The 24,579-nt window shown below is 48.2% G+C and overlaps 1 protein-coding gene across 1 annotated transcript in view; it reads left to right on the top strand.

Moving 5' to 3' along the window:
• Positions 1-24,579, top strand: part of TMEM9B (TMEM9 domain family member B) — a 235,522-nt gene that overhangs the window by 60,822 nt on the left and 150,121 nt on the right. The window contains exon 2 of the mRNA XM_085648138.1: positions 23,464-23,555. Coding sequence (XP_085504264.1) covers positions 23,464-23,555 — 92 coding nt within the window. The remainder of the gene's footprint in view (positions 1-23,463; positions 23,556-24,579) is intronic.

Below are 24,579 nucleotides of genomic sequence, written 5' to 3'. Positions count from 1 at the left end.
GGATACAACTACTGTCCTGGTTGTGGGTTGCCCCAGATATATGGCTGGAGCCCTTTGATGTCCGGACCCTCGCGCCGGGGGGGCCGGAGGGGCCGGGAGGAGAGAGTCCAGACACCCAGCGGGGGGTGGAGCCATCGCCCAGGGAGGCCGGGGGGCGATCGGACCCAGGCGTCGGGGGCCAGCGGGAGGCCCCATCGAAACTCCCCTCCTCCGGGATCTGTGGAGTGGCCACTCGACCCCCTTGGGTCGGGTCTTGGCGCCTTGATGTTGGGGCTTCGCAGGGACCGAGGCCCGGGCGGGCCGCGTCGCGAAGGCTGGTGCGGGTAGCGGGGTACAAGCTCGGGGGGCCCCGAAGGGTTGGGGTTGCCCCGTTTGGTCTGGTAGGAGGGTTCGGGACCACGCCACGAGGCCGGGTCCAACAGGCGTCCCCCCCAGCGGAAGGCAGGGAGAGTCACCCATCTTCTTGGGTGTTCTCCTCGCCGAGGCGGAAGAAGCGGGATAGGCCATCGGCGTTGGCGTGGTCGTTGCCGGGCCGATGGTCTACAGTGAAGTCCATCCCCTGCAGAGAGATGGACCATCGCAACAACTTTGGGTTCTCGCCTCTCATCAGCATTAACCACCGCAAGGGCCGGTGGTCGGTTTGGACCCGGAAGTGGGTGCCGAAGAGGTAGGGCCGGAGCTTCTTGAGGGCCCACACCACGGCGAAGGCCTCTCGTTCAATGGTGCTCCATCTTTGCTCCCGGGGCAGCAGGCGCCGGCTGATGAAGGCCACCGGCTGGTCAATCCCCTCAGAGTTCACTTGGGACAAGACAGCCCCGACTCCGTATTCCGAGGCATCAGTCTGTACCACGAACTCTTTGCTGTAGTCGGGAGCTTGTAGCACGGGGGCGGTACACATCGCTGTCTTGAGGGTCTCGAAGGCCGCCTGACAGAGGGGCGTCCAGTGCACCTTCTTTGGTTGCTTCTTTGAGGTGAGCTCCGTGAGGGGGCCCACAATGCTTCCGTAGTTCTTAATGAACCGCCTGTAATAGCCCGTGAGTCCCAGGAAGGCCCTCACAGCGGTTTGGGGTCTCCCAGGCCATGATGGCGTCGATCTTTGGCTGGAGGGGAGCCACATGGCCGCTCCCCACTTGATGTCCCAGATAGGTTACGGATCCTTGGCCTATCTGACATTTGCTGGCTTTTATTGTGAGCCCGGCCCTTTGGAGGGCGGTCAGAACCTCCCAGAGGTGCCTCAGGTGTTCGGCCCAGTGGCTGCTGAACACCGCAATATCGTCCAGGTAGGCGGCGCTGAACGCTTCTAGGCCGGCCAGTACCTTGTTCACTAATCTTTGGAAGGTCGCCGGGGCATTCTTCATGCCGAAGGGCATCACTCGGAAGTGGTAGTGGCCATCGCGGGTGGAGAAAGCAGAACGCTCTTGGGCGCCCGGGGTGAGCCTGATCTGCCAGTATCCGGCGGTGAGGTCAAAGGTGCTAAGGTAGCGGGCTGCTCCTAGGCGGTCGATCAGTTCATCTGCCCGAGGAATGGGATGGGCATCGGTTTTGGTGACAGCATTTAATCCCCGATAGTCCACGCAAAACTGGAGCTCCGGGGTGGTGCCCGGGGCGGCAGCTTTCGGCACCAGGACCACAGGGATGGCCCAGGGACTGTCGGAGGGCTCGATGACCCCCAGGGCCAACATCTTGGAGACCTCGGTGTGGATGCAGGCCCGCACCCGGTCGGGGACTCGGTAGGCTCGGTGTCGCACGGGGGGGGGGGCTGTCCCCGGTGTCGACGTCGTGGACGCACCATCGGGTGACTCCGGGAGTGAGGGAGAAGAGAGCAGCGAAGTGATGCAGCAGTCCTTGACACTCTTGGCGCTGCTCCGCAGTCAGGGTGGCGGAGAGGATGACTCCCTCTACGGAGCCGTCCTTTTCGGAGGTTCTCAGGAGGTCGGGTAGGGGCTCGGAGTCGTCCTCGGCCCCATCGTCCGTAGCCATCAGCAGGCTAAGTTCCGTTCGGGCAAAGTGAGATTTGCGCCTGTTGGCGTGGAGAACCCGGAGGGGGTTCCTGGGGGACTCCATGTCGACCATGTAGGTGACGGGGCTCTTTTTCTCTACCACCTTGAAGGGCCCGGTCCATTTGTCCTGGAGAGCACAAGGGTCAACGGGCGACATGACCCAGACCTGCTGGCCTGGCTCGAACTCGATGGAGGAGGCGTTCTGGTCATACCAGCGTTTCATTTCCTCCTGGCTGGCCTCGAGGTTGGCTTCGGCCAGTTCCCTGAATTTCCGGGTTTGATTCCGCAGGGTCAGGAGGTACCGGTAGACGTCGGGCGGAGCATCCTGGATGGTAGTCTCCCAGCCTTCTTTGACCAGGCTGAGGGGGCCCCGGACAGGGTGTCCGTACAAGAGTTCGAAGGGGCTGAACCCCAGAGACTTCTGTGGGACCTCCCGATAGGCAAACAAGAGGCAGGGCAGCAGGACGTCCCATTTGCGTCTTAGGGACTCCTCCAGGCCCTTGATCATTCCTTTCAATGTCCTGTTGAATCGTTCGACTAGTCCGTTCCCCTGGGGGTGGTACGGGGTGGTGAACTTGTAGGTGACCCCGCATTGTTGCCACAGGGACCGCATATATTTTGAGATGAAGTTCGTGCCTCGGTCGCTCACAACCTCCCGGGGGAAACTCAGTCTGGAGAATATTCCCATCAAGGCCCGGCCCACTACGGGGGCCGTCACTGTTCGGCGAGGGATGGCTTCAGGGTATCGGGTGGCATGATCGACCAGGACGAGGATGAAGCGATGCCCTTGGGAGGTTCGGGGGTCCAGAGGCCCCACGATGTCGATCCCTACCCGCTCGAACGGGGTGTTTACTATTGGAAAGGGTTGGAGAGGGGCTTTGACTTTTCCCCCACTCTTCCCGCTGGCTTGGCAGGTCGGGCAGGTGCGGCAATGATTGTCCACGTCCTTCCGCATTCGGGGCCAGTAGAAGTGGGTCACCAGGCGGCTGTAGGTTTTGTCTTGCCCCAGGTGCCCGGCGAGGGGCACATCATGCGCCAGATTGAGGAGGAAGTCTCGGAATCGGAGGGGGAACACCAGCACTCGGCCGGCCCCCAGTTCTGCGGTCTTCTGCTCGCTGTAGAGAAGGTCATTGTCCCAATAGACCCAGTGGGTCCCTGTTTGCTCTCCGGTGGCCTGGGCGGCTGCTTGCTGTCGGGTCCCTTCGAGGGAGGGGCAGGTTTTCTATTCTTGGCGGAACTGCTCCCTGGTGGGGCCACCTTCTTGGCGCCATTGGGCGAGTTCGGGTAGGTCGCCGAGCGCGGCGACCTCGTCCGGGGGGATTTCGGGCGGCCCGGACTGAGCGTCGGCTTCTTCTTCGACGGAGGGGGGTGGCGGTTCGGGCCACTCCGGCTCTTCGGGGGGAGCAGGTATGCTCGGCTGGATGGCCTGGGCGGTCGTGGACCGGGTGGTTGCGCAAACCCACTCGGGCAGTCCCAGCATTCCCAGATGCTCTTGGCGCTCGACGTGGGCCCAGGGGGAACTTTCCAGGTCGTTCCCCAGGAGGCAGTCTACGGGGGCGTCGTCGCAGACGGTCACCTTCAGCATGCCCGACACTCCCCCCCCACTCGAAGGGAATCCGGGCCATCTGGCACAAGCTCTCGATGTTGTCTGCCGACCGGACGGGGCACAGTACATTAGGCATGATCTGTTCGGGGGTCACCAAGTGGCAGCGGGCGGCTGTCACGCTGGCTCCGGTGTCGCGGAGGGCTTCGGCCCGGCGTCCATTAATGGTGGCCCACTGTTGGTACTTCTGGGTGTTGCTCGGGATGGGAACCCGGGGCACCATTTCCCGGCTGCCCAGGCATACCAAGGTCATGGCGGCGGGTTCCCATTCGGTTGGCTCTGCGTCGTCGTTCTCTTCATCTTCTCCCCCTTCTCCCAGGGCCGCGGCCGCCAACTGGCGGGGGGGTGGCCCGGTGGTCCCGGCTCATCGGTTCACGGGGCAGGTCGGGTCACTGGCATAGTGCCCTGGCTGTTGGCAGTTGTAGCACGATACCGTCGGTCGAGGCCCTGGTCGGGCTAGGGGGGTCCCTCTTCGGGCGAGGGACGGGGACGTGCGGTTCGGGGGTGGTCCCCGGGAGGACTCCGGGGCGGCCCTGTTGGAAAGTCTCTGTTTCGGTTCGATCCCCCTCCTCCGCCGCGCTGGCGGGGGGGGCCCGGGTTCTTCCGCTGGTACTCCCCAATCGAGTTCCGAGGGACCCGGGTGTTCACCCATCGATCGGCCTCGGCGGCGAGCTTCCGCGGCTCGGTCAGCTTGCTGTCGAGGAGGTGCTGTCTCAGCTCGATGAAGCAGTTGTTGGAGAGGTGCTCCCATACAATGAGGTCGAACAGCTGTTTGTAGGAGGTGACTTTGCTGCCCTTGATCCACCCTTCCAGGGCTCTGCTGAAAAAGTCTACGTATTCCACCCAGGTGGTACCGGGGAGCTTCCTGCAGTCCCGGAAGCGCTGGCGGTACATCTCTGGGGTGAGACCATAGCGGGTGAGCAGGGCCTCCTTCATATGGTCATAAGAGGTCATCACCGCGTCTGGGAGCTGTAGCAGGGTGTCTCTGCCTTCGCTGAGGAACCGTCCCAATAGGCCGGCACCCCAATCTTTCCGGGGTACCCGATGGGCGGTCATGGCTACCTCGTAGGCCTTGAACCATTGTTGGATGTCGTCATTCTTGTAGTACTCTTTGACGACATCCTTGGGGATATGTACCTTCGCCTCGGCCTGCGGAGGGTTGTCCCTGTTTCCGGGGGCGCCGGTCTCTCCATTTTTGGACTTAATTTCAAGTTCTTTAAGGCCCCGCTCATGCTCGAGGGTTAGCCTCCTCTCTTCCAGTTCTCGGTGCTGTTTTTTCTCCTCTATTTCTTCTTGCAACCGTAGTTGCTCTAGGGCCAATTTCTTTTCTGCTAGTAGGAGTTCGCTGTCCAGGCGGAGTCAGGCGAGCTCTAACTCGTGGGTCCGGACTCTCTCCCGTTCTCGCATCTCTTCCGGGGAGAGGCCGGTCTCCATGCTAGTTCTTCTCCCATCTGCTGGGGCTGCGGCTGGTTGGTGGTGCACGCTTGGCACCGGGTTTTCTTCGGTTTGGGGGGAAGCTGCTTCGGGCTCTACCCAGGCCCTTAGGGCTTTCTGCAGGTCTTCTTTTGTGTTTAATCCGGTGGTCGCGATGCCTTTGTCTTTACAAAACTGTTTTAGTTCCTTATGGGTATATTCCTCCAACCGTTCTTGTTGGAACTCCGCGGTTGGGGTGGTCTCTTGGTTGCTCATAGTTTCTCTGTGTCTGGGTAGGTAGTGGGTGAGTTACTCGCTGTACGATTTGCGTCGGGCTCGGATCGCACCGCTGGCCACCAATGTTAGAAGGGCGACCTCCGGGGAGTCATATGGTGTTGGACTGACCACCCCGGGAGGCACCGTTCCGTAAGGAAGCAGCCGAGCGCCGCTGAGAAGCCTCCTGGGCGAGGTCCTTCTCCTAGGATCGAACAGCCAAGTAATCCCCTCCCACCACAAAGGGACACAACCAGAGTATCAATGCTCCAGATAGACCTGTAATAGCCGGGGAGCAAGGATGTCAACATATTCCTTGTAAAAAATGGCAGTCAGCCCGTCCGCTCCTGGGGCTTTGTCCGCCGGCATGCCATTTATTACTTGCCTTATATCCTCCACCGATATTGGCAGTTCCATGTATTCTCGAGCCCATGTATTGAACCATGCTAGCGCGACAGGTAGTCAGTAATGTCCGTCTGGGATGGATTAGTTTGGGATGTGTATAGTTGTTGATAAAAGCTGGTTGTTAGAAGGGCGACCTCCGGGGAGTCAGATGGTGTTGGACTGACCACCCCGAGAGGCACCGTTCCGTAAGGAAGCAGCCGAGCGCCGCTGAGAAGCCTCCTGGGCGAGGTCCTTCTCCTAGGATCGAACAGCCAAGTAATCCCCTCCCACCACAAAGGGACACAACCAGAGTATCAATGCTCACAAGTCGTTTATCAGAATTGAGGGTAGGTCTTCGTGGCAATATTTACAGGCGGATCAAGGGATCCAAAAGAGTCTCAGGGTTTGGTTAGGAACGGGGGTAGCGGGACAGTCTCAGTGTCAGCCCGGGACGTCGTCCGCCGGGTTCGAGGGGTCGCTTCGGTGAGGTCGAGCCGCGACGAGGTCAGCAGGGCTCCGGTGGTAGCTTCAGCGAGGTCGAGCCGCGACGAGGTCAGCAGGGCTCCGATGTTCCGTGAGGGTCTTCTTCTCAGCAAGGGGGAGCCGCGACGCAGTCAGCAGGGCTCGAGTTCTCAGTTACAGGCAATGAGTCTCTCTCCGTAGGGTCAGCCGCGATCCGATCAGCAGAGCTCTGGACTCCAGGATACAACTACTGTCCTGGTTGTGGGTTTCCCCAGATATATGGCTGGAGCCCTTTGATGTCCGGACCCTCGCGCCGGGGGGGGCGGAGGGGCTGGGAGGAGAGAGTCCAGACACCCAGCGGGGGGTGGAGCCATCGCCCAGGGAGGCCGGGGGGCGATCGGACCCAGGCGTCGGGGGCCGGCGGGAGGCCCCATCGAAACTCCCCTCCTCCGGGATCTGTGGAGTGGCCACTCGACCCCCTTGGGTCGGGTCTTGGCGCCTTGATGTTGGGGCTTCGCAGGGACCGAGGCCCGGGCGGGCCGCGTCGCGAAGGCTGGTGCGGGTAGCGGGGTACAAGCTCGGGGGGCCCCGAAGGGTTGGGGTTGCCCCCGTTTGGTCTGGTAGGAGGGTTCGGGACCACGCCACGAGGCCGGGTCCAACATTGGTCATCGTGTGCAATATGTCCAGCGGTGTTCTGACCACTACCCCTCCATCTGTGTGAAGTTCAGTAATGTAATCAGTACCTCTCGGGGATCTAAATAGACCCGCCAGTGTTTTCCCAGCACGATCCCCCTCCCCATAGTGCCTTGCCTGAGTATATTTATGCAGAAATTTCGTTTCCCTCTCTGCCTTCTGCTGAAATTTAGTCAGTTTGGACCTAATCTGGGCCGCAACACCCGGGGCGGGACTTATTAGTAGCAATTGTTCTAACTCTTTGAGTTTGCGCTCTACCCTGAGTAGTGTTTTGCGAATGTCCTTAAGTGCCCCTGTTTTGAGCGCTATGCAGTTTCCCCTCGTGACCACTTTGAACGCTTCCCATAGTACCCCCGGAGATTCCACCGTACCCTCATTCAGTGTAAAATATTCAATAATTTTTTCACGTAGCTCCTCAAGAAACACCTGATCTAGGAGTGCACCAGATGGAAATCTCCAGGTAAATGGTATGGCGCAGGTATTTGTAACTTTATATGCGTGGGTGCGTGATCCAAAAACGTGCGTGGGTAATGCCCGGCTTCCAAAACACAGGCGTGTATGCCCTTGGATACTAACCAGTAATCCAGTCCGGACCATGCGTTCCGATGATGTGTCACACACGTACCCACCCTAGCCATATGATGTAGCGTTCTCCAGGTGTCCACCAGTTGAAGGTCTGTTATAATGTCCGACAACATACCTGCAGCTTTTGGGTGATGGTCACGAGATGCCCTCTGTCTACCGTGGCCGAGAGAACAACATTAAAATCGCCCCCCCACATCATCGCTATGTTGCCTAGTGTCTGTATTTTCTGCCAAATATGTTGAAAAAAGTCAGGGCAGTCAGAATTCGGTCCATAAGTGCCTTGCAATATAATAAACCGTCCTTCCTTGTCTATTGTAGTGTGATGTGTTTTCCAATGTAACCCCTTACGTATGAGGATTGCGACACCCCAGGAGTAGTTTGAGTAACCAGTTTGCACCACCTCCCCCCATCTGTTGTTTCTAAGTATACCCGTAGCTGCAGTAGTTAAATGTGTTTCTTGGAGCAAACAGATGTCCACCCCATGTCAGGTGAGAGTGGATCAATCTGGTCTTCCTGCTATCATTTAAGCCTCTAACATTCCATGAAAGACATGTGAGGGACGTCATTGCAGCGGAGTAAAAGAGTAATAGACCCGGGCCCTAGGTCCGCCACTAGCGCTTGGAGCGTATATGGAAGACAGTGACAGGGCGGAGCAATTCGTAAAGTTATAATTCGCAAAATAGCTCACTGGCATGATTAGACAGGTGTTCATCCAATGCTGTTGTAACATACCGCCTAGTGGACTTGTCTGACAAAGTACAGGCCATGACAGGTCTAAATGACAGAACTTGAACTTCCCCCTCCCACACCAACCCCCCAATTAGGTAGTGTCATTACCCACCCTCCCCCCTTCCCCGTTAACTGTACACAAACCGTCCACAGTAGTGAACATGAGGGAATCCTCTCATGGGGGGCACGTGGGGCCGCCGGCAATACTCCCCTGCACTCTTGGCCGAGGAAACCATGTGCTAACATGAAACAGTGAACCACCCAACGCTAAAGCACAATAATTACAATGCAGGAGAACACCGCCGCAGACCCCCCGACCAACTGGCTCAAACACTCTTGTTCAATTTACAAACAACATGACCATTAGAGTCAAAATATGACCCTTATCTGTGTAGCCAGAGTGCAGGTCTCAGGCCATCCAGTCATTATTGCTTAGATTGTTCTCGGTCTGAGCATCGCCAGCCATTGTACGTTGTTTGTGCTCCTTTGCCAACTGCTTCGCGTATGTCAGAGCAGCTTTAGCGTCCGTGAAAAACGTGGGATTGCTATGTCCTTGGATCCGTAGCTTCGCGGGTTAGATCAGAGCATATTTGGTGCCTAGTTGTTGAAAGATTTTTTTCGCAGGCATGAACTCTCTTCTGGCTGCCTGAACCTGCAGTGTAAAATCCGGATATAATGCGATGTTGTTACCTTTATATTGGATATCTCATTTCTCTCTCGCCAACCTGAGTATCGTGCCCCGGTCTCTATAGTTTAGAACTCTCGCCAGTATTGGTCTTGCCGGTGCACCCGGTCGCGGCCTGGGGCCCAGTGTTCGGTGTGCTCGTTCTATTAAAAACATGGCGGACAGGTCAGGTCCGAAGAGATCTGACATCATCGTCTGTGTACTTATTCTGGATATCCGTTGATTCTGCAATACCCGTGATTCTGATGTTGTTCCTCCTCGACCTGGCTTCTAAATCCTCATTCTTTTGTCTAATAACATGCAGCACCCCATCCGTTTCCCGCAGTTTCTTGTCCATGTCCGTCTGTCCTTCTTCCATCTCCGTCACTCTTGTTTCCAGCACACTCATGCGGCCCTCCTGTTTGTCCATACGTTGCGTTATCCTGTCCATCCTCTCCGCTAGCGAGTCCATTTTCGAACCCAATCCTTGGAGGCTTGTTTTCAGGTCTCGAAACATCGCACAAATGTCTTCTTAAGGTGGGTGGCCAGCGGCCCCCTCCTCGGTCGACTCCTGTTGACCAGTGTCAGGTGTTTTATTAGACTTCCTGTCGAATGTTATCTTGGGTTGGCACGTGTCTGGCTTCCCCATCGCTGCGAGCCGCTATGGCCTTGACGCAGAGTGTGTAACAGACGTCTTATAACTTTGCACTATGCGCCCGTGTCCAGCACCCCGCAATGAAGACCACTTTTTGCCACGCTGCCACCCAGGGGCTCTCCGCTTTCTCCGACTCCACCACCTGCAAGCCTTTTACATCAAGAGTATGTGCGCTTAACCTGTGGGCCTCGTAACCTAGTATTGCCTGACCCCCGACACCGGCCGTCGGACCCGCGAAAGCCCGAGAAGCCGCACCCACCAACCGGCCACGAGCAGGAGCACCGGAAGCTTCTGTTATGGTGGTTCCGATATGGCCAGGCAGCACTCTAGTAGTGATATCAGAGACCAGCTATATTGCGACAATGCGGCGTGAATTGGAGATGCAGTTACACCCGTCTAGTGGGGCAGCTATCCGCCCCCCGCCGCCAGCGCCCACCAGTCTCCACCAAATGGACGTTATCAAGGAGCCCCGCTGTGGCGCAGTATGTAGGTGGCTGATCCCAGCGCGAACGGCCACAGCAACGCACAGTCTGCCACTCCGATATCTTCCTCACCAGTTGTCCGACAACTCCAACAGTTTGGCACCCGCCCCAGCAGCAGGGGCAAGCGCTCTTCAGCGCACACAAGGCCACAGACCATCCAAAGCCATGCAGTCAGTCTGACCAGGTCGCGGCACGCTCCAGCCTCACACGCCACGCGGCGGTCCCCGCTGCCTGACGTCGCACTCTTGTATAATCCACCGGTCTCACTGCTGCGGCCTTTGTTTCGAGACGAGGATAACTCAGCTTTAATGCCTGGCCCCAGTTCCGTATGAAAGCCCCTTGCATCACTTGCGGCAGTCGCAGGCCCCACGTCAAACAGGCTCACAGTCCTCACGGGCACCTAGGAGATGGAAGCACGACTGGATGTCCCCGCATGTCCTGAAACAGCCTTGGGTCCTACGATTAAACTCCGCTACAGTACCGTTAAATATAGGGTCGCCTTGGCAGCGATAGCGACGCAGCTGATTTATGTCGCATACTAGTTTCGGCTCGGAGCCCCAGTCGCCGCCCCAGCGATAAATGGCGCACGAGGAGTCTGCCGGTCACAGGCACTCTCAGCCCCTACTGTCCCTCAGGCAGCCTTTGAGGTCAGGGTCGAATCACGCCCGCATAGAGACTCACTGTGGTATGCCTCGATTGGTCGCTCCAGTGCACCACTCGAGCTCCGGGACAGTACCGCTCCTGCCGACACCTCACACCCGGTTTCTGGTCTTCGCTTTGACGCCAACTCGAGGTCCCGGCTCCAGCGTGGCCTCTTCTCACCGCGGCTTTCTAACCTGTCGATAGCCTCACTTGCACCCGGGAGCGCTCCCCCGCACTGTCAGCTGATTCCGGTAGTGTTATCTTACGGGTGGCACCCTGTTCCAGGTAGCAGATTTTTGTCAGATTATTGGAGCTCGGCCGGCGGAGCCGCGCTAGTGTGCGGCCATCTCGCTGCACAGCGAAGCCACACCCCCAACCTTATTCCAGAGTTGGGGAAAAAAGTGGTTGGAGGGAAAGTAAACTTGCAAACACTCAGATTTTTGCTTGCACAAATCTATACATGCATATTTGCCCAGGCTAAAATGCAGTTCACAAATATTTTCTACGAGTACTATTTCTTGTCCTCCTTCTGTTATTTCTTGGGAATTCACGAAAGCAGTGTAGCTGTACCTATTGCAAGGACATATACCATGGGTGCTCTTTTGAGACTTTCTTAAATATTTGGGGCCCTAATTTGGTCTGGCGTTGACCATGACCTTTTAAGTTTATTAAAATTCTGTCTCTCTGTATCGGCTGGCTTCACTCTGAGTGACAGCATTCCGCTCTTTTACAAGGAACATATCGGCACACAAAGTTTTTTTGTTCAGTGCCAGTAACTACTGTGGCAGTGTGTGCTTTTTGAGACCAAAAACAATTTTAGCTTTTGCCAATGTTTGATATATTGGTGAGGGCCCGGCAGCTCTTGCACCAATAAGGTTTTACAAAAACCATGCTAAAACAAGTCACACATTGCCAAACTAAAAAGCTGACCACCAATTTCACACCTACTGGCTTTGCAAGTGCTTGTTTATAACATAATCTTATTGAAACTGAATACACTGATTTTCCATCATTAATATTTTTGGGATATACTAGCATGCATCAACACATGTTACTAAATGAAGCTGCAAAGAAATGGTACCTGAAATTTTACAGTAGTTTAGCAAAATGTATTTTTTACCTGCTATAATTTTTAAGTCTTGCCTAGCGACGCAGCGCTAAGTGCTGCTCGCTATCGACGAGATCTATTGTTGCCGACTTGAAGTGGGACAGGACCTGTGCACGTGCGTACCGTAAGACATGAGCTGTGCACGTGTACGGCTCGCGGCGTTATTACAACTCCTACTGGCACCATACGCGTGCATATCTCCTGTCTTTGCGCGCCGCACTTACGTGAACACGTGTGGCCAGCGTGTAATTAAATCTACAATCCCCAGCTGTCCTTGCACCCCCTCCAGTGTCAGCCAGCCATGCGCCATCTGCCAACCCCCACCGTATTCCTCCACAAATACACACTTTGTTTCCTTCCCCCGCCAGGAGTGAGGCAGCGCTTCAGAACATTTCAGCCCCTGATGCCCTCTCCATACAGCTACTCTCTCCCCGCATTCCTTACTGTCGTTCCACCATGCTTCAGTGCAATGCCCTGCAGTGTGTTCCCAGAGCTCACAGGGTGCTCGGTGTACCTCTTGGCCCAGGTGGCCGCCGTCACGCTGGCCATGCTGCCGTAGGAGCGTGTCTTTGAGCTTGCGCCTGGATAGCCGATGTGCACGCTCACGGCGTGCCTACAACGCGCGCATGGCGCGCTTTCACTTTCTCTTGTCATTCCAGCCACTGTAAAACAATGCGAGCAGTATTGCAAAGTCTGGAGGCTGCAAACAGAGATGGCTGAGCCGCGCCCGGTGCCCTTCGTCAGTCTTCCTGCCAGCCAGGTGGTTATTGTGGACGATGAGGTGAAGGGACAGGTCGGACAAGTGCTAGAAAAGCAGCGTCAGCATTTCGTGACGTGTGCTGCGCCCTCGCTGGGACACGAGGTGGATTAAAGACGTCAGGGTCCGCTGCAGCAGCTCGAGGCACCCCAGCGCCAGCTCGACATAGGCTTGTTTGAGTCTGGCTTAGAGAGGTAAACGTGCTCTGTAAGCAAATGGTCTGGTTTGTGTGATATGTAAGGACAGTGTGCATAGCATTCTGTTCCGTCATTGAAATGCTATCGGCTTATTTCATTGCCGAGTTCAGCAGACTCCTCTCTTGAAAGGTCTCTTTCTAATGACATTCCTGGATAAGAACCAGCGTGAAACCCCTTAACCTCTTCAGTGCCCATGACGAGATAGTCTCGTCATGGAGCACGGTTGCGCTGTGCCCATGACGAGACTATCTCGTCATGAACCCCGCCCGTTAATGTAACGCCCGGCACAGGGCGGGGCACTGAAGGGGTTCAACATGTTCAGCTTATTCAAAAACGACGGAGGGTTGCATTTTCATTCTGCCGCCTCCAAATGTGTGCCTGTTAACTAAGAGCAGAGTGCGAGTGTGCACACGCAGCCAACTTTCAGGTCGTTTTAGGTTTTTCCAAACAACAAGCAGTCATTGCTTGGTGTATGGAAACGTATAAACATAATAAATACTGGACAGAAATACAGTGCTGTTGTCACAGCTGCGGATGGTCGTCAGTAGCAAAGAGTCATCAATCCTGAAGGTGTTGAATGCAAGAGAATGTGGTTTTTTTTCACCAGTGCTGGCAACTGTGAAGTATTATATTTGCAGAACTCACAAGCAGTCCTAGATGAGGTCATACATTAACAACCATTTGCAGTTGGCCACAAATCTTTGAGATGCATGTGTGCATGTGTTTTTAATGTAATTAGCCTATTTGAGATAAAACAAAATCCAAATCTTTTTCGTTGTGATCATTAGCATTGGTTCCGTTATATAGAGGTTTGCTAATTGTTTGACATCAACCTGAAAGAGACAAAGCAATGTCTTTTAATATTTATTTATTTGTAGTGTTTATATAGCGGAGACCCAGACACGGGCAACAGAGCGTTTTACATACAACTGGAAAGAGAACCGTTTACTATCTCTCTACTGAACTTAAAATGAGAAGGCTCCACTGAATAAGCGGTTAGTCTTCCACATCCTGTAAGTGGATATAGTTTCACTTGCTAATGAGTGGCTCCTGTAGTATTCTTTCACAAGGATAGTTTCAAAGCATCACACATAGCCAATAAGCTCGGTCGAGCCCCCCATACAATAATAATTAATCATTACTTCTGTCTTTGAAGAGTCTTGCTGAACACTGTTATTGAAGTTCAGCATTCAAACAGTATGCCATGACAAGCTCGTGCGATGGCTACATATTTTATGATTTCTTATTGCAAGCATATGCAGTACAAGCATTGGCATAGCCAATAGGTCTCGCCTTTGGGACCTTATATGTGGACTACTGTTAACAAGTAGGCAGTAGCGCTTGTGAAAAGCACAGCACTCTAAAAACAAGCATTTGCAGTGCAATAGGTCTCGCATTCACGTGAATTTGAGCTATTGGCATTGTAAATGACAATGCCTTTTATTTATGTTTTGGTTTTTAAAACATAAATAAAGGGCATTGTCATTTACAATGCCAATAGCTCAAACTCGTGTGAATGCGAGACCTATTGCATTGCAAATGCTTGTTTTATCAATATTTTGACAGCAAAGAATTATCAATCTTGCTTTCCACCTTCTGCAAATATTTTTATCAAATCAGAGAGCGTTCTGGGAGCATTATACATAGCCTCATGTTGGTAAATTTTGAAAACGTGTGTACACATTGTTATACTGGAACCAGTGTCAGTAGTGCAGCCAGAGCTTACAACATTTACATAGAGGTCTCCCCTTAATAATAAAGGATTTCAATTAGTGCACCATAAATACAAGTTTGAACAGCTTTTACATATGGACAAAAATATTACCATAACTGCAGATAGTGCCCTTCCCTGATCCATAATGTGGTACTGCAAACTGGCATCCAAAGGGCTTGCGCTACAGGGGGTTGGGCTTACTTGTCCCAGGGACAAAATACACATTGAAACTTGTTGCCCTTTAGCCCAAACAATATGTCCTGGGTGTCTGGCTATAGGAATTCCACATCCCTGTTGCTTTCCTCTCATTCTGTGTGTTATATGTGATAACCTGCTTTTCCTTTGTTTATCTCGTGCTTGCATGCACGAGATCATATGCGTGTTATTTTATAAACCCTTGGTTCATGGCACGATCACAGTGTTCTAGAATAGAACATGTGATCGGTCCCATGAACCAAGAGGCGACAGTTGTGGGAGATCTGCTGGAGCTTGAAGCTGTGTAACCAGCGGTGCTTCCTTTTCCTTATTTATGGATGAAATCTTGTCTTGAATCATAATACGACTATTGGATTCACTTAACAAACTGGCGACGATCTAAGGAAGCACCTTCTTTCGAACCTACGAGCTGGATTGAATTTTTAAATTTCAAGAATTTCTTCGCATTTTTTGCTCATCATCCAGTTTTTTGACTATCTCGTTTGAACTGAACCTCCATCATAATTCCTAGCCACTGTGCTTAACTTCGTGGGAGTTTATTTTGATTGGATGTTCGTTTCCTATGAACATTTTATTTCTTCGAGTGCTGTACCTAAGAGTGGACGGATACTGAGACGGAGCGGGGAAATAAATAAGACGATCTCTTCGTATTATACAGAGGTGTGGAACCTACAGTGTAAGCATCGATCTTTTGAGATGTGCGGAGCATTCATGGCTAGCATCTGTGTAGTTGTTATGTTTTAAAACATAACCAACGCTCCACTCACCGAATTCACCCCAGGAGCTCCATCGTCGTTCCGTGCAGAGTTCTTTCTCCTTCCTGCGCTGGCTACGTAACTATGGTGATGGCGTGTGCGTCTTAACGTCACGTGCTACGTTAAACGTAGATCGGCAGGATTTCAACAGCCTATGGAGTTCTTCATACTGACTGACTGACTCAGTATTGTTCGTTTGTTTTTTTTGTAATCAATTACCATCATCAAGGAGACGGATTTAAACCTTCTTCTCATCCATGCAAAGCAATTACCATCGAAGACACTTTAAATTCATTCTGTTCCGGTTTGGTTTGTATTAGCGAAGCAAAATTTACTAATGTTATTTTCTGTTCAATTTTGCTTTAGCCGTTTCCGCCATCTAGTGGTTTAATGTGGTATTTTTTTGTGTGGCATATCTTTCAATATTGCCTTACAAAGCATTCGGGTGTTATTTCTTCAGGTTTTTTTTCTTCAATGTTTTTTTGGGCAGTTTAAAGTGTGTTTTGGATATAAGCACATTATCTGTTTTGCTCTTGTGTACTTGTAGTACTATATTTGATTTATCTATCTCCCATTTACTGTGTTTCTTTCTGTAAAACATAAACATGTGTGCACAAGGTTATACTCTTTCCCCTCCGCAACCTTATTGGTCAGCTGGTAGCTCTCCATGTATGCCCTGGGTTGAATGGAAAGCGTATTTCATAAACTATATTGAGACGTTGGAGTCTAATGGTAAAATGAAACCACCTGAAAAAAAAGGCATTTTCTTACATTCCTTAGGTCCGGAAGGTCTAAAAGCGTTTAACCAATTACCCAGAGTGGAAAGCAGTGGTGATGGAAATGTTTTTGATAAGGCTATTTCAGACTTTGATCGCTACTGTTCCCCTAAAGTTTGTATTGGCATTTCAAGGTACAAATTCTTTCAAAGGAAACAGCTTACTGATGAATCAGTGGATAGTTATGTTTCCATTTTGAAAACCTTGTCTTTAGATTGCAAGTTTGGCAATTTACAAGAGGAATTCATTAGAGATCAAGTAGTAATGCACACAAACAATTCTACTATCCAAGAGAGGTTATGGGTCAATGGGGATTCGGATCTTGAGAGTATTCTAGCCATCGTAAGAAAATCTGAAATGTCATGCAGAAGCGCAAAGCAGGTCAAGGGGGAATCTAACAGTGCCAATAAAGATACTATTGCTAAAGTTAATACAAAAACTCGCTTCAAACAACAGGACGTTAAAACTAATAAAACCTCTAGTTCTTTCAAGAATAAGAATGATGAACAAAAAGATAATTTGAGGTGTTATAGATGTTGCAGTAAAACTCATTTAGCTAATTTCAAACTTTGTCCTGCCATCAAGCAGAAATGCTCTAATTGTGGTTTAGTTGGTCACTTCTCAAAAGCTTGCAACAAAAAGAAGGTTAACAACAAAGCAAAGTGTATTGATCAAACTGACGATAGTGAGGGCGAAGAACCTAACTCTGATTACAGTGAGGTATGTTCTTACCTTCTCAATATTAAGGATTCAGATCATCCCATTTTGAATATTGATAATTCAGTCATTAGGAAAAAACCTGTGTGTGATATGGTTATCGGGGGTGTTAATACCAAGATGTATGCTGATTCAGGTTCCCCTTACTCCATTGTGAATGAGAATGTATGGAATTCGCAATTTGTGCCAAAATTAGGTATCACATTAGAGTTGACATGACATCAGTCCAGAGAGTTATTCCAGTGAAAGAATTGACATTCTGGGTTATAGAACTCTTTAGGTTCAAAAATCGTGAGTGCACTACCAAATTATATGTGTCAAAAAAAGGACCATCTGTCTTAAGCTGGTTCGATCAGGGCAAATTAGATATTGTTCTTAACCCCAATAGTCCTGACCCAGTCATGGTAATTAATGAGTCTAATGGCCTTAGTGCACTTTTATTACGAAAATTTCCCAGTGCTTTCAGTACTGATATTGGCAAATTAAACAATTTTAAACATGAGATCCGTTTAAAAAAAGATTCATGTCCAAGGATTCATAAGGCACGCAACATTCCTTTAGCTGTCCGTGAGGAAGTTAAAATAGAGTTAGAATCATTAGTGAGAGATGGCATTATTGAGCGAATTGAGTCTTCTGAGTGGGTTTCACCCATCGTCGTTGCTAAACGTGCCAATGGGAAAATTAGATTATGCATTGATTTACGCCATTTGAATAACAACATCATCATTGATCAGTTTCCTTTACCACGCATCTCTGAAATGCTGAGCAGCGTTGGGGGGGCAACATTTTTTTCTACGATTGACCTATCGGCAGCGTATCACCAGATTGAATTGAATGAGAATAGCAAAGATTACACCGCATTCATTACTCCTTTTGAATGTTTCAGGTACAATAGAATGCCCTTTGGTTTGGCGTCTGCCGCAGCCATTTTCCAACGTGTAATGCAGGACATTCTCAAGAATTGCAAAAATGCAATTTGTTTTCAAGATGACATTCTTGTCTTTGGTAGTAATTCTCAGTCACATTTGTCAGCATTGGAGAACATACTTAAAGTTCTTTCTGACCATGGCTTGACCATTAGACATTCCAAATGTAAATTTGGAGTGAAGGCGGTGACTTATTTAGGTCACGAATTGTGTGAGGAGGGAGTCAAACCTAAAAATGACTTAGTTGAGGCTATTAGATCTGCTCCTCATCCCAAATCCAAGGACGATGTTAGATCTTTTTTAGGTCTTACTGAATTTTATTCAAAATATGTGCCAAATTTTTCTTGTCGTACATTTAACATAAGACAATTGATTAAAAACAAAAGCAGATTTTTGTGGTCTAAGGATTGCGACACTGAATTTAATGATGTTAAGAAAGCCATTTGTGTTGCAACTGCACTTTCAGGTTTTGATCCTTCACTCCTTAGTATTATCACTACAGACGCTAGTTCAAAGGGTTTAGGAGCTATGCTGTCTCAGAAATCTAATAATGGGAATGAACACATCATTGCGCATGCGTCCAGGGCACTCACACCTGCTGAAGAGAAATATTCTACTATAGAAAGGGAAACTTTAGCATGCGTATGGGCACTTGAGCATTTCCGAGTGTTTGTGTGGGGCAAGGAGTGTTTACTTAGAAGTGACCATAAACCTTTAGTACGCCTTTTAACCACAGAAGGCATGTTGAAAGCTTCAGCACGCATAGCCCGAATGTCTATGCGCCTTCAGGATTTTATTTACACCATTGTTTATGTGCCTGGAAAAGATAATGTAACGGCTGACTTTCTATCAAGAATGCCTTTGCCTCTGAGAGAAAGTACATACAATGAGTGGGATGATTATCATATAGCTTTGGTGCATGATGAAGACCTTTTACCAATTGACCGAAAGGTTTGGTTTAAGGAAGTTGAAAATGATCCCATTTTAAAAAATGTTGAAGGGTATATTTTATCGGGTTGGCCTAATAAAAAGAACATTAATTCTGACCTTAGACGTTTTTGGGAGATTGAGGATGAACTTTCTTTGGTAGATGGTGTGCTAAAAAGAGGTGATCGTGCCATTCCTCCATGCAAATTCAGACATAATATCGTTTCTCACGGTCACGAGGGTCACTGTGGTATTGTCAGAACCAATCAAAAAGTGAAAAATAATTTTTGGTGGCCGGGCATGGATGTTTTCATTGAAAGTATTATTAGGAATTGCATCACTTGTGCGAATGCTGATAAGACTTTGGTTACTCTCAAACCTAATATAGGTGAACATAACATTCCGGATTTTCCGTGGCATACCATTGCCATGGATATTATGGGTCCTGTTGGTCCTAACTCTAAATTTGTTCTTGCAACCATCGATGTTTTTTCTAAATGGCCAGTGGTCAAAATTGTAGATAAAGTGGACACTGATTCTGTTTTATCGTTTTTGGATGAAATCTTCACTGCGGAGGGGTTACCAGTACGGCTAATTACAGATAATGGTGTTCAATTTCTGTCTAACAAAGCTAAAGCGTATTTCAATAGAGTAGGCATCATTCATTGTACCACTTCTCTGTACAACCCAAGTGGTAATGGTGTCATTGAAAGGTTTAATAGAGTTCTCAAAAGTGCAATCCAAGTTACGGGAATTGGAAATGATAAATGGGAACTACAAATTTTTAAAACTGTATGGATGTACAGAACCTCCATTAATGCTATGACGGGTACTCCCCGTTTGAAATAATGAGGGGTAGACTTCCAAGAACCAAATGCAATCCTGCGTGGTTAGCTCAGTCTACCATGTCTAATTTGGATTTTCAGATTGTAAAGGAAAATCTCATCAAAAATCATGATGTTAATAAAGAACGGTAATATAAGAAAAGAGGGTCTGTACATGATCCAATTGTTAATGTAGGGATGCTTGTTAAAGTTAAAAAACCCTGGAAAGTCAAAAAAGGGGAAAGCCAATTTATGGGACCTTTTGAAATAAAAGAGGTACTTAAGAACTCTGTCAAACTTACCAATAATAAAGTTTGGAATTTAAGTAATATTGCTGTTCTCAAAGGGGACAAAAGTATTTATTCCAATTCTGAGGATGAAACAAGGTCAGTTGACAATTTTGAAGATGAAGATCTTGTCAATTGTCCTATCAGCGATGCCGAATTTGTAAATGTTTCCAATGATGATGAATGGAATGGAAAACGACAGCGGAAAAAACCAGGGTGGATGGCTGATTTTGTTTCATTTATCAGAAATAGATTTGTGTATTAAATGTTTTTATTTTTGTTTATTTTACCTTAGGGGGGAAGATGTGTTATATGTGATAACCTGCTTTTCCTTTGTTTATCTCGTGCTTGCATGCACGAGATCATATGCGTGTTATTTTATAAACCCTTGGTTCATGGCACGATCACAGTGTTCTATAATAGAACATGTGATCGGTCCCATGAACCAAGAGGCGACAGTTGTGGGAGATCTGCTGGAGCTTGAAGCTGTGTAACCAGTGGTGCTTTCTTTTCCTTATTTATGGATTAAATCTTGTCTTGAATCATAATACGACTATTGGATTCACTTAACACTGTGTTGCTTGGAATCCCACCGTAGGACTTCAGAAGTGAGGAATGAGATTTATCTGCCACCGAGTCTACATCTGTTTCTGAGGACTGTGCTCATATACTCAAGTGACAGCAGGAATATTATAGTGCATCACCGTGCCCCTTTTTCAACCACACCCCTCCTCTCCATCTAACCTGCCTCGGAATTTCCCCACAAAATTATTTCTAGAAAACGTACTTGAGACAACAAGCATCTGCCATTAGTACTTTAAAGTGTTATGTTTTAACTAGCAAGATGATACTGTCAGCATCGACAGGATTAACAATTCCACTATGGTTATAAACAGGACAGAATTGTTTAATGGACAATACCCAGCTTTGAAAAAACTGTAATGCCTCTCCTTTCAACCACAAGTCTTACGATTCATTTCATCAGGTTCCTCTGATGAGAGGGAACTTTCATGTGCTCTGTGAGCCTACTCCTGGGCGGTAGTGTTCACAAGGGTATGTTTCATCTTCGCTTGTCCTCTGCTACTGCAACAAGACGTCCAGTGGAAATCAAAAGTGTGGCAGATGGGAAATGTTTGTTTTGTGTTTAGATGGAAGATTAAGTTGGAAGGTCTCCGCTTACAAAAGCCATGGAGTCTGAGAGAAGAGTCTGCTGTGATTCTTTTGGGTGTGTTTATTTATGTATTTATTTATTGCAGAAATTCAGTGCACCACTCCCTGGTCAGTTTAGTAAAGTTGAAAAGTCAAGGCTTGTAGTATGGAGGATCGAAATATTTACTATCCCATAGCTTCAGAAATAAATCACCCTCTGTTCACCATGGCAGCTCTTCCGTCTATTGTCAGTATAAACACTCTTACACCTGAAGCCATACAAACTACTTTATGATGTTGAGATGCAGCTGGTGTTTTCTCATAAAAGACATTAATCACTTGTCACCTGCTGTCTTTGCCACCAACAGCTCCTTCTCTGAAACAACAATCCCAAATCGAGTAAAATAAGTCTTGCTTTAAATTGGTTTTATTTTAATGTCAGCTGCATAAATGATTACTATCCGATTTAAAACATTACTCGCTGGTGTAAACTGTAACCAAAGAATGTAACTATATGTTATCAGGGTCTCAGACTCCACCCTCTTCCAAGTCAGGTACTCTAATCAGCTTTCTAAAACCAGCTAAACCCCCAACCGACCGATGCTTCATTTAGGCTGATCACATTATTAAATAGTTAAACATAAGATCTTGGCAAAAGCTGTGGTAAAAAGGTTGAGTCCTTTTTCCTGCATCGTGAGTCATTCTGATTAAAGTCGGTTTGCCCCAATTGGAAAGCTTGGCAACAGTACTCTGTAACACATTAAAATAAGCAGACCGGTTTCCCACTTAAATAACTTCTGCCTTAATTACATTACTTAATGTGTTGAAAGCATTTGATTTTGTCACAATTTTTGAAAAAGATGTCAATCTCCACTCGGCTCACATTATTAATTAGGTCACTAAATACGGGGTCTTTTGCCGTTTTTTTTTTTGCTGTATTCTGAGACAGCAAGTGCTATTGAAGTCACACACAACACTGTCAAGGTTGCCCTGTGACCCCAATATTATTCACAGTCTTTGTAGAACCTCTGGCAGTCACCTTGAGAGGTGAGCCACGGTTGCATCTCCAATCTTTGGGATAGCAAAACTAACATTGTATGCGGACAATGCAGTCCTATACCTAAAGACTCATTGATGGAATGTAGACCTGCTTTAAAGCTTAGCCACATTTTACTAACGTGGGAGGCTACAAAGTCAATGCTGATAAAACAGAAATATTACTATCTTGATGTTCTATCCCCAACATTACAAGTGATCAAGTGACTATACCCTGAGAGATATCTTGGTTGTTGGGTCACAGAACGTTTAGCAGTTATACAAGCTTAATTATCTCCCATTGCTAAAAAAAAATTGCCAAATCCATAGAGAGAAAAATATCTTCATTTTTCTATAATAGGCAGAGTTACATTCTTTGAGATGTCAATATTGCCCTCTTATGATTTCTAGGATACCATGCCATTTTCAGCCTACATTATTTAGGAAAATTGAGCTAGACTGTAGCTCTGGTTTTCCCACCATTATGACCACAGTAATAAATAATGTATCAGAGACTTTGTTTTGCAAAAGCAAGTTACAGTTTAGGACCTATTGAGGCAAGATGTGACCTTGGACCACCCCCGGTATGCCTTCTTATACTTTTGAATAGCAAGTGCCTTAAGAACTCTCTCTTTAGAATTAATTAATCCATCAGAAATGAATTGGACTGTTTTTTGCAGGAAAAACAACTTAAGGGTGTTGGAAAATGGCATAATTATTTGGTTAAATACCATTTGGTCGATGGCTGACTGACTCAGGAATCATACTTACCACTGCAATGTGGTCAATCTCCACATTGAACATCTCTTGTATACAAAGAGCACAACTCATGCAAATGCAGTTTTATTCAAGATAGTTATTGTACTACACTCCAGTGTATCTGCAGCGCCTCAAATTGCAGATCTCTGACAACTGTCCCAGATAGCAAAATGAATCGAGGGAACTTGGTATTGTATGGCCTGGCATTCCCTTTACTTGAAACGTTTTTTTGGGGGGAAAACGTAATTTAGTATAATGAATTCATTATAAATTATCAGTTAAACCAGTGGTACTCAAAGTACGGCCCGTGGGCCTCCAGCAACCCAGCAGGCATTTCCCTCCAGCCCTGCGATCTTCTGGTACTCCTGGTAAACTGAGAAAGAAAACTCCATTGTTGGACTTCGGTTCTACAGTCCAGCGTATTTTATGAGCAGGGTTTCCCTGCTCATAAAGGAGGGAGGGGATGTTGGGAGGGGACGTGTTAGGGAAGTCGCCTTCTGAATGCGATTTGCAATGTACAGTATCAGTGGTTTATGACCACTGTGACTTTTCTGATGTCATCACAGTGAAGGATAAGTATGAAAGCAAGAGATTGTAAGGAATAATCATGTGTATTGTATCAAATGCTCGGTCTGTTCCTGCTTTAAAAAATAGATATTGTGTTTTATGCTACCATACAAGATGGGGTTCGCTAGAAATCACATAACACTGAGTCTGTGTTTCAATTGCAGAACTCTGAAGATGTTCGGTGTAAATGCATTTGTCCACCGTATAAAGAAAATATTGGAGAAGTATTCCTTCTAAATGTCTCTCAGAAAGATTGGTGAGTTCCGTGCCCTGTTGGACATTGAATTATGTTTTTACTGCATCTTCTGTTACATTTTTATTTTTATTTACATTTCACCTACAGTATAAATGATCGTATTGACCTAATTCCAAGAGGTATACAAATCCTCATAATGAAAGCATTTTGAAGATCCTGGCGAGATGAGACTGGACAAGAGTTAGCTTGTAATGCTGATTTAGAGTGTTAGCCAGTCAAAAGAAATGACATTGTCAGCATACACTTCTGTTGTACATTGATGCTCCAGGAATTAGTATTTCTGCATCGCAGGTTCCTCACTGAATTTATAAACGTAGAATATTCTACCTATGCGTGGGGGCCCCGGGAAATAACTTTTATTATATACAAGTATGTTTCATATATGTATATCAATCTTTCGTTGGAGGTAGACACCTCATTGATAAATAGTCTGGTGGCACCTCCTCTAGTATATAGACCATGGGTCTCCAACCTTTTCTGTAATAAGAGCTACTTGCTTTCAGTGAAAATCATCACAAACTACTGTTACCATATGAGTTTTGGAAATATACACTTTTACATCTTAACTATATGCTTACAAATTTTTTATACATGTAGTAATGGAATCAAACAAAAGCTTCTTGGTACCAAGAGTAACATCCTTGTTTCCTGGTCTGTTTAGACTGCAAAGCAGTAACACCGGCTCTTCAGGTATCACCTCTACGTAGTCCAGTTCTCTCCTACAACTTCAAGCTCATAATCTACAGTCTCCTATACCCATTAGACTCCAGCGTCCCCAGCAGGTTCTCTCCAGTTAGCACTTCCCTTGTTGATGATATACTTACTTTCCAAGATGTCTGGATAAGAGGGGCAACAAAACTGACCACCCAAATGGAAGCCAGACAAACAGTGGTATCTGTCATCATGGACAAGAAGTGGTGGCGCTTAACTCATCGACATCCCCCTGGGCACAGCCAAAAGCCTGCAAGTGGCAAGATGTAAGACGCTTGACAAATTATTTTTCCATAGAATGATAAAGGCTGAT

This window comes from Triturus cristatus, chromosome 3_2 (genome assembly GCF_964204655.1).
Source record: "Triturus cristatus chromosome 3_2, aTriCri1.1, whole genome shotgun sequence".
NCBI classification, from domain to species: Eukaryota; Metazoa; Chordata; class Amphibia; order Caudata; family Salamandridae; genus Triturus; species Triturus cristatus.
Note: the sequence above shows the minus strand (reverse complement) of the source record. Positions and strands in the feature narration are given on the sequence as shown.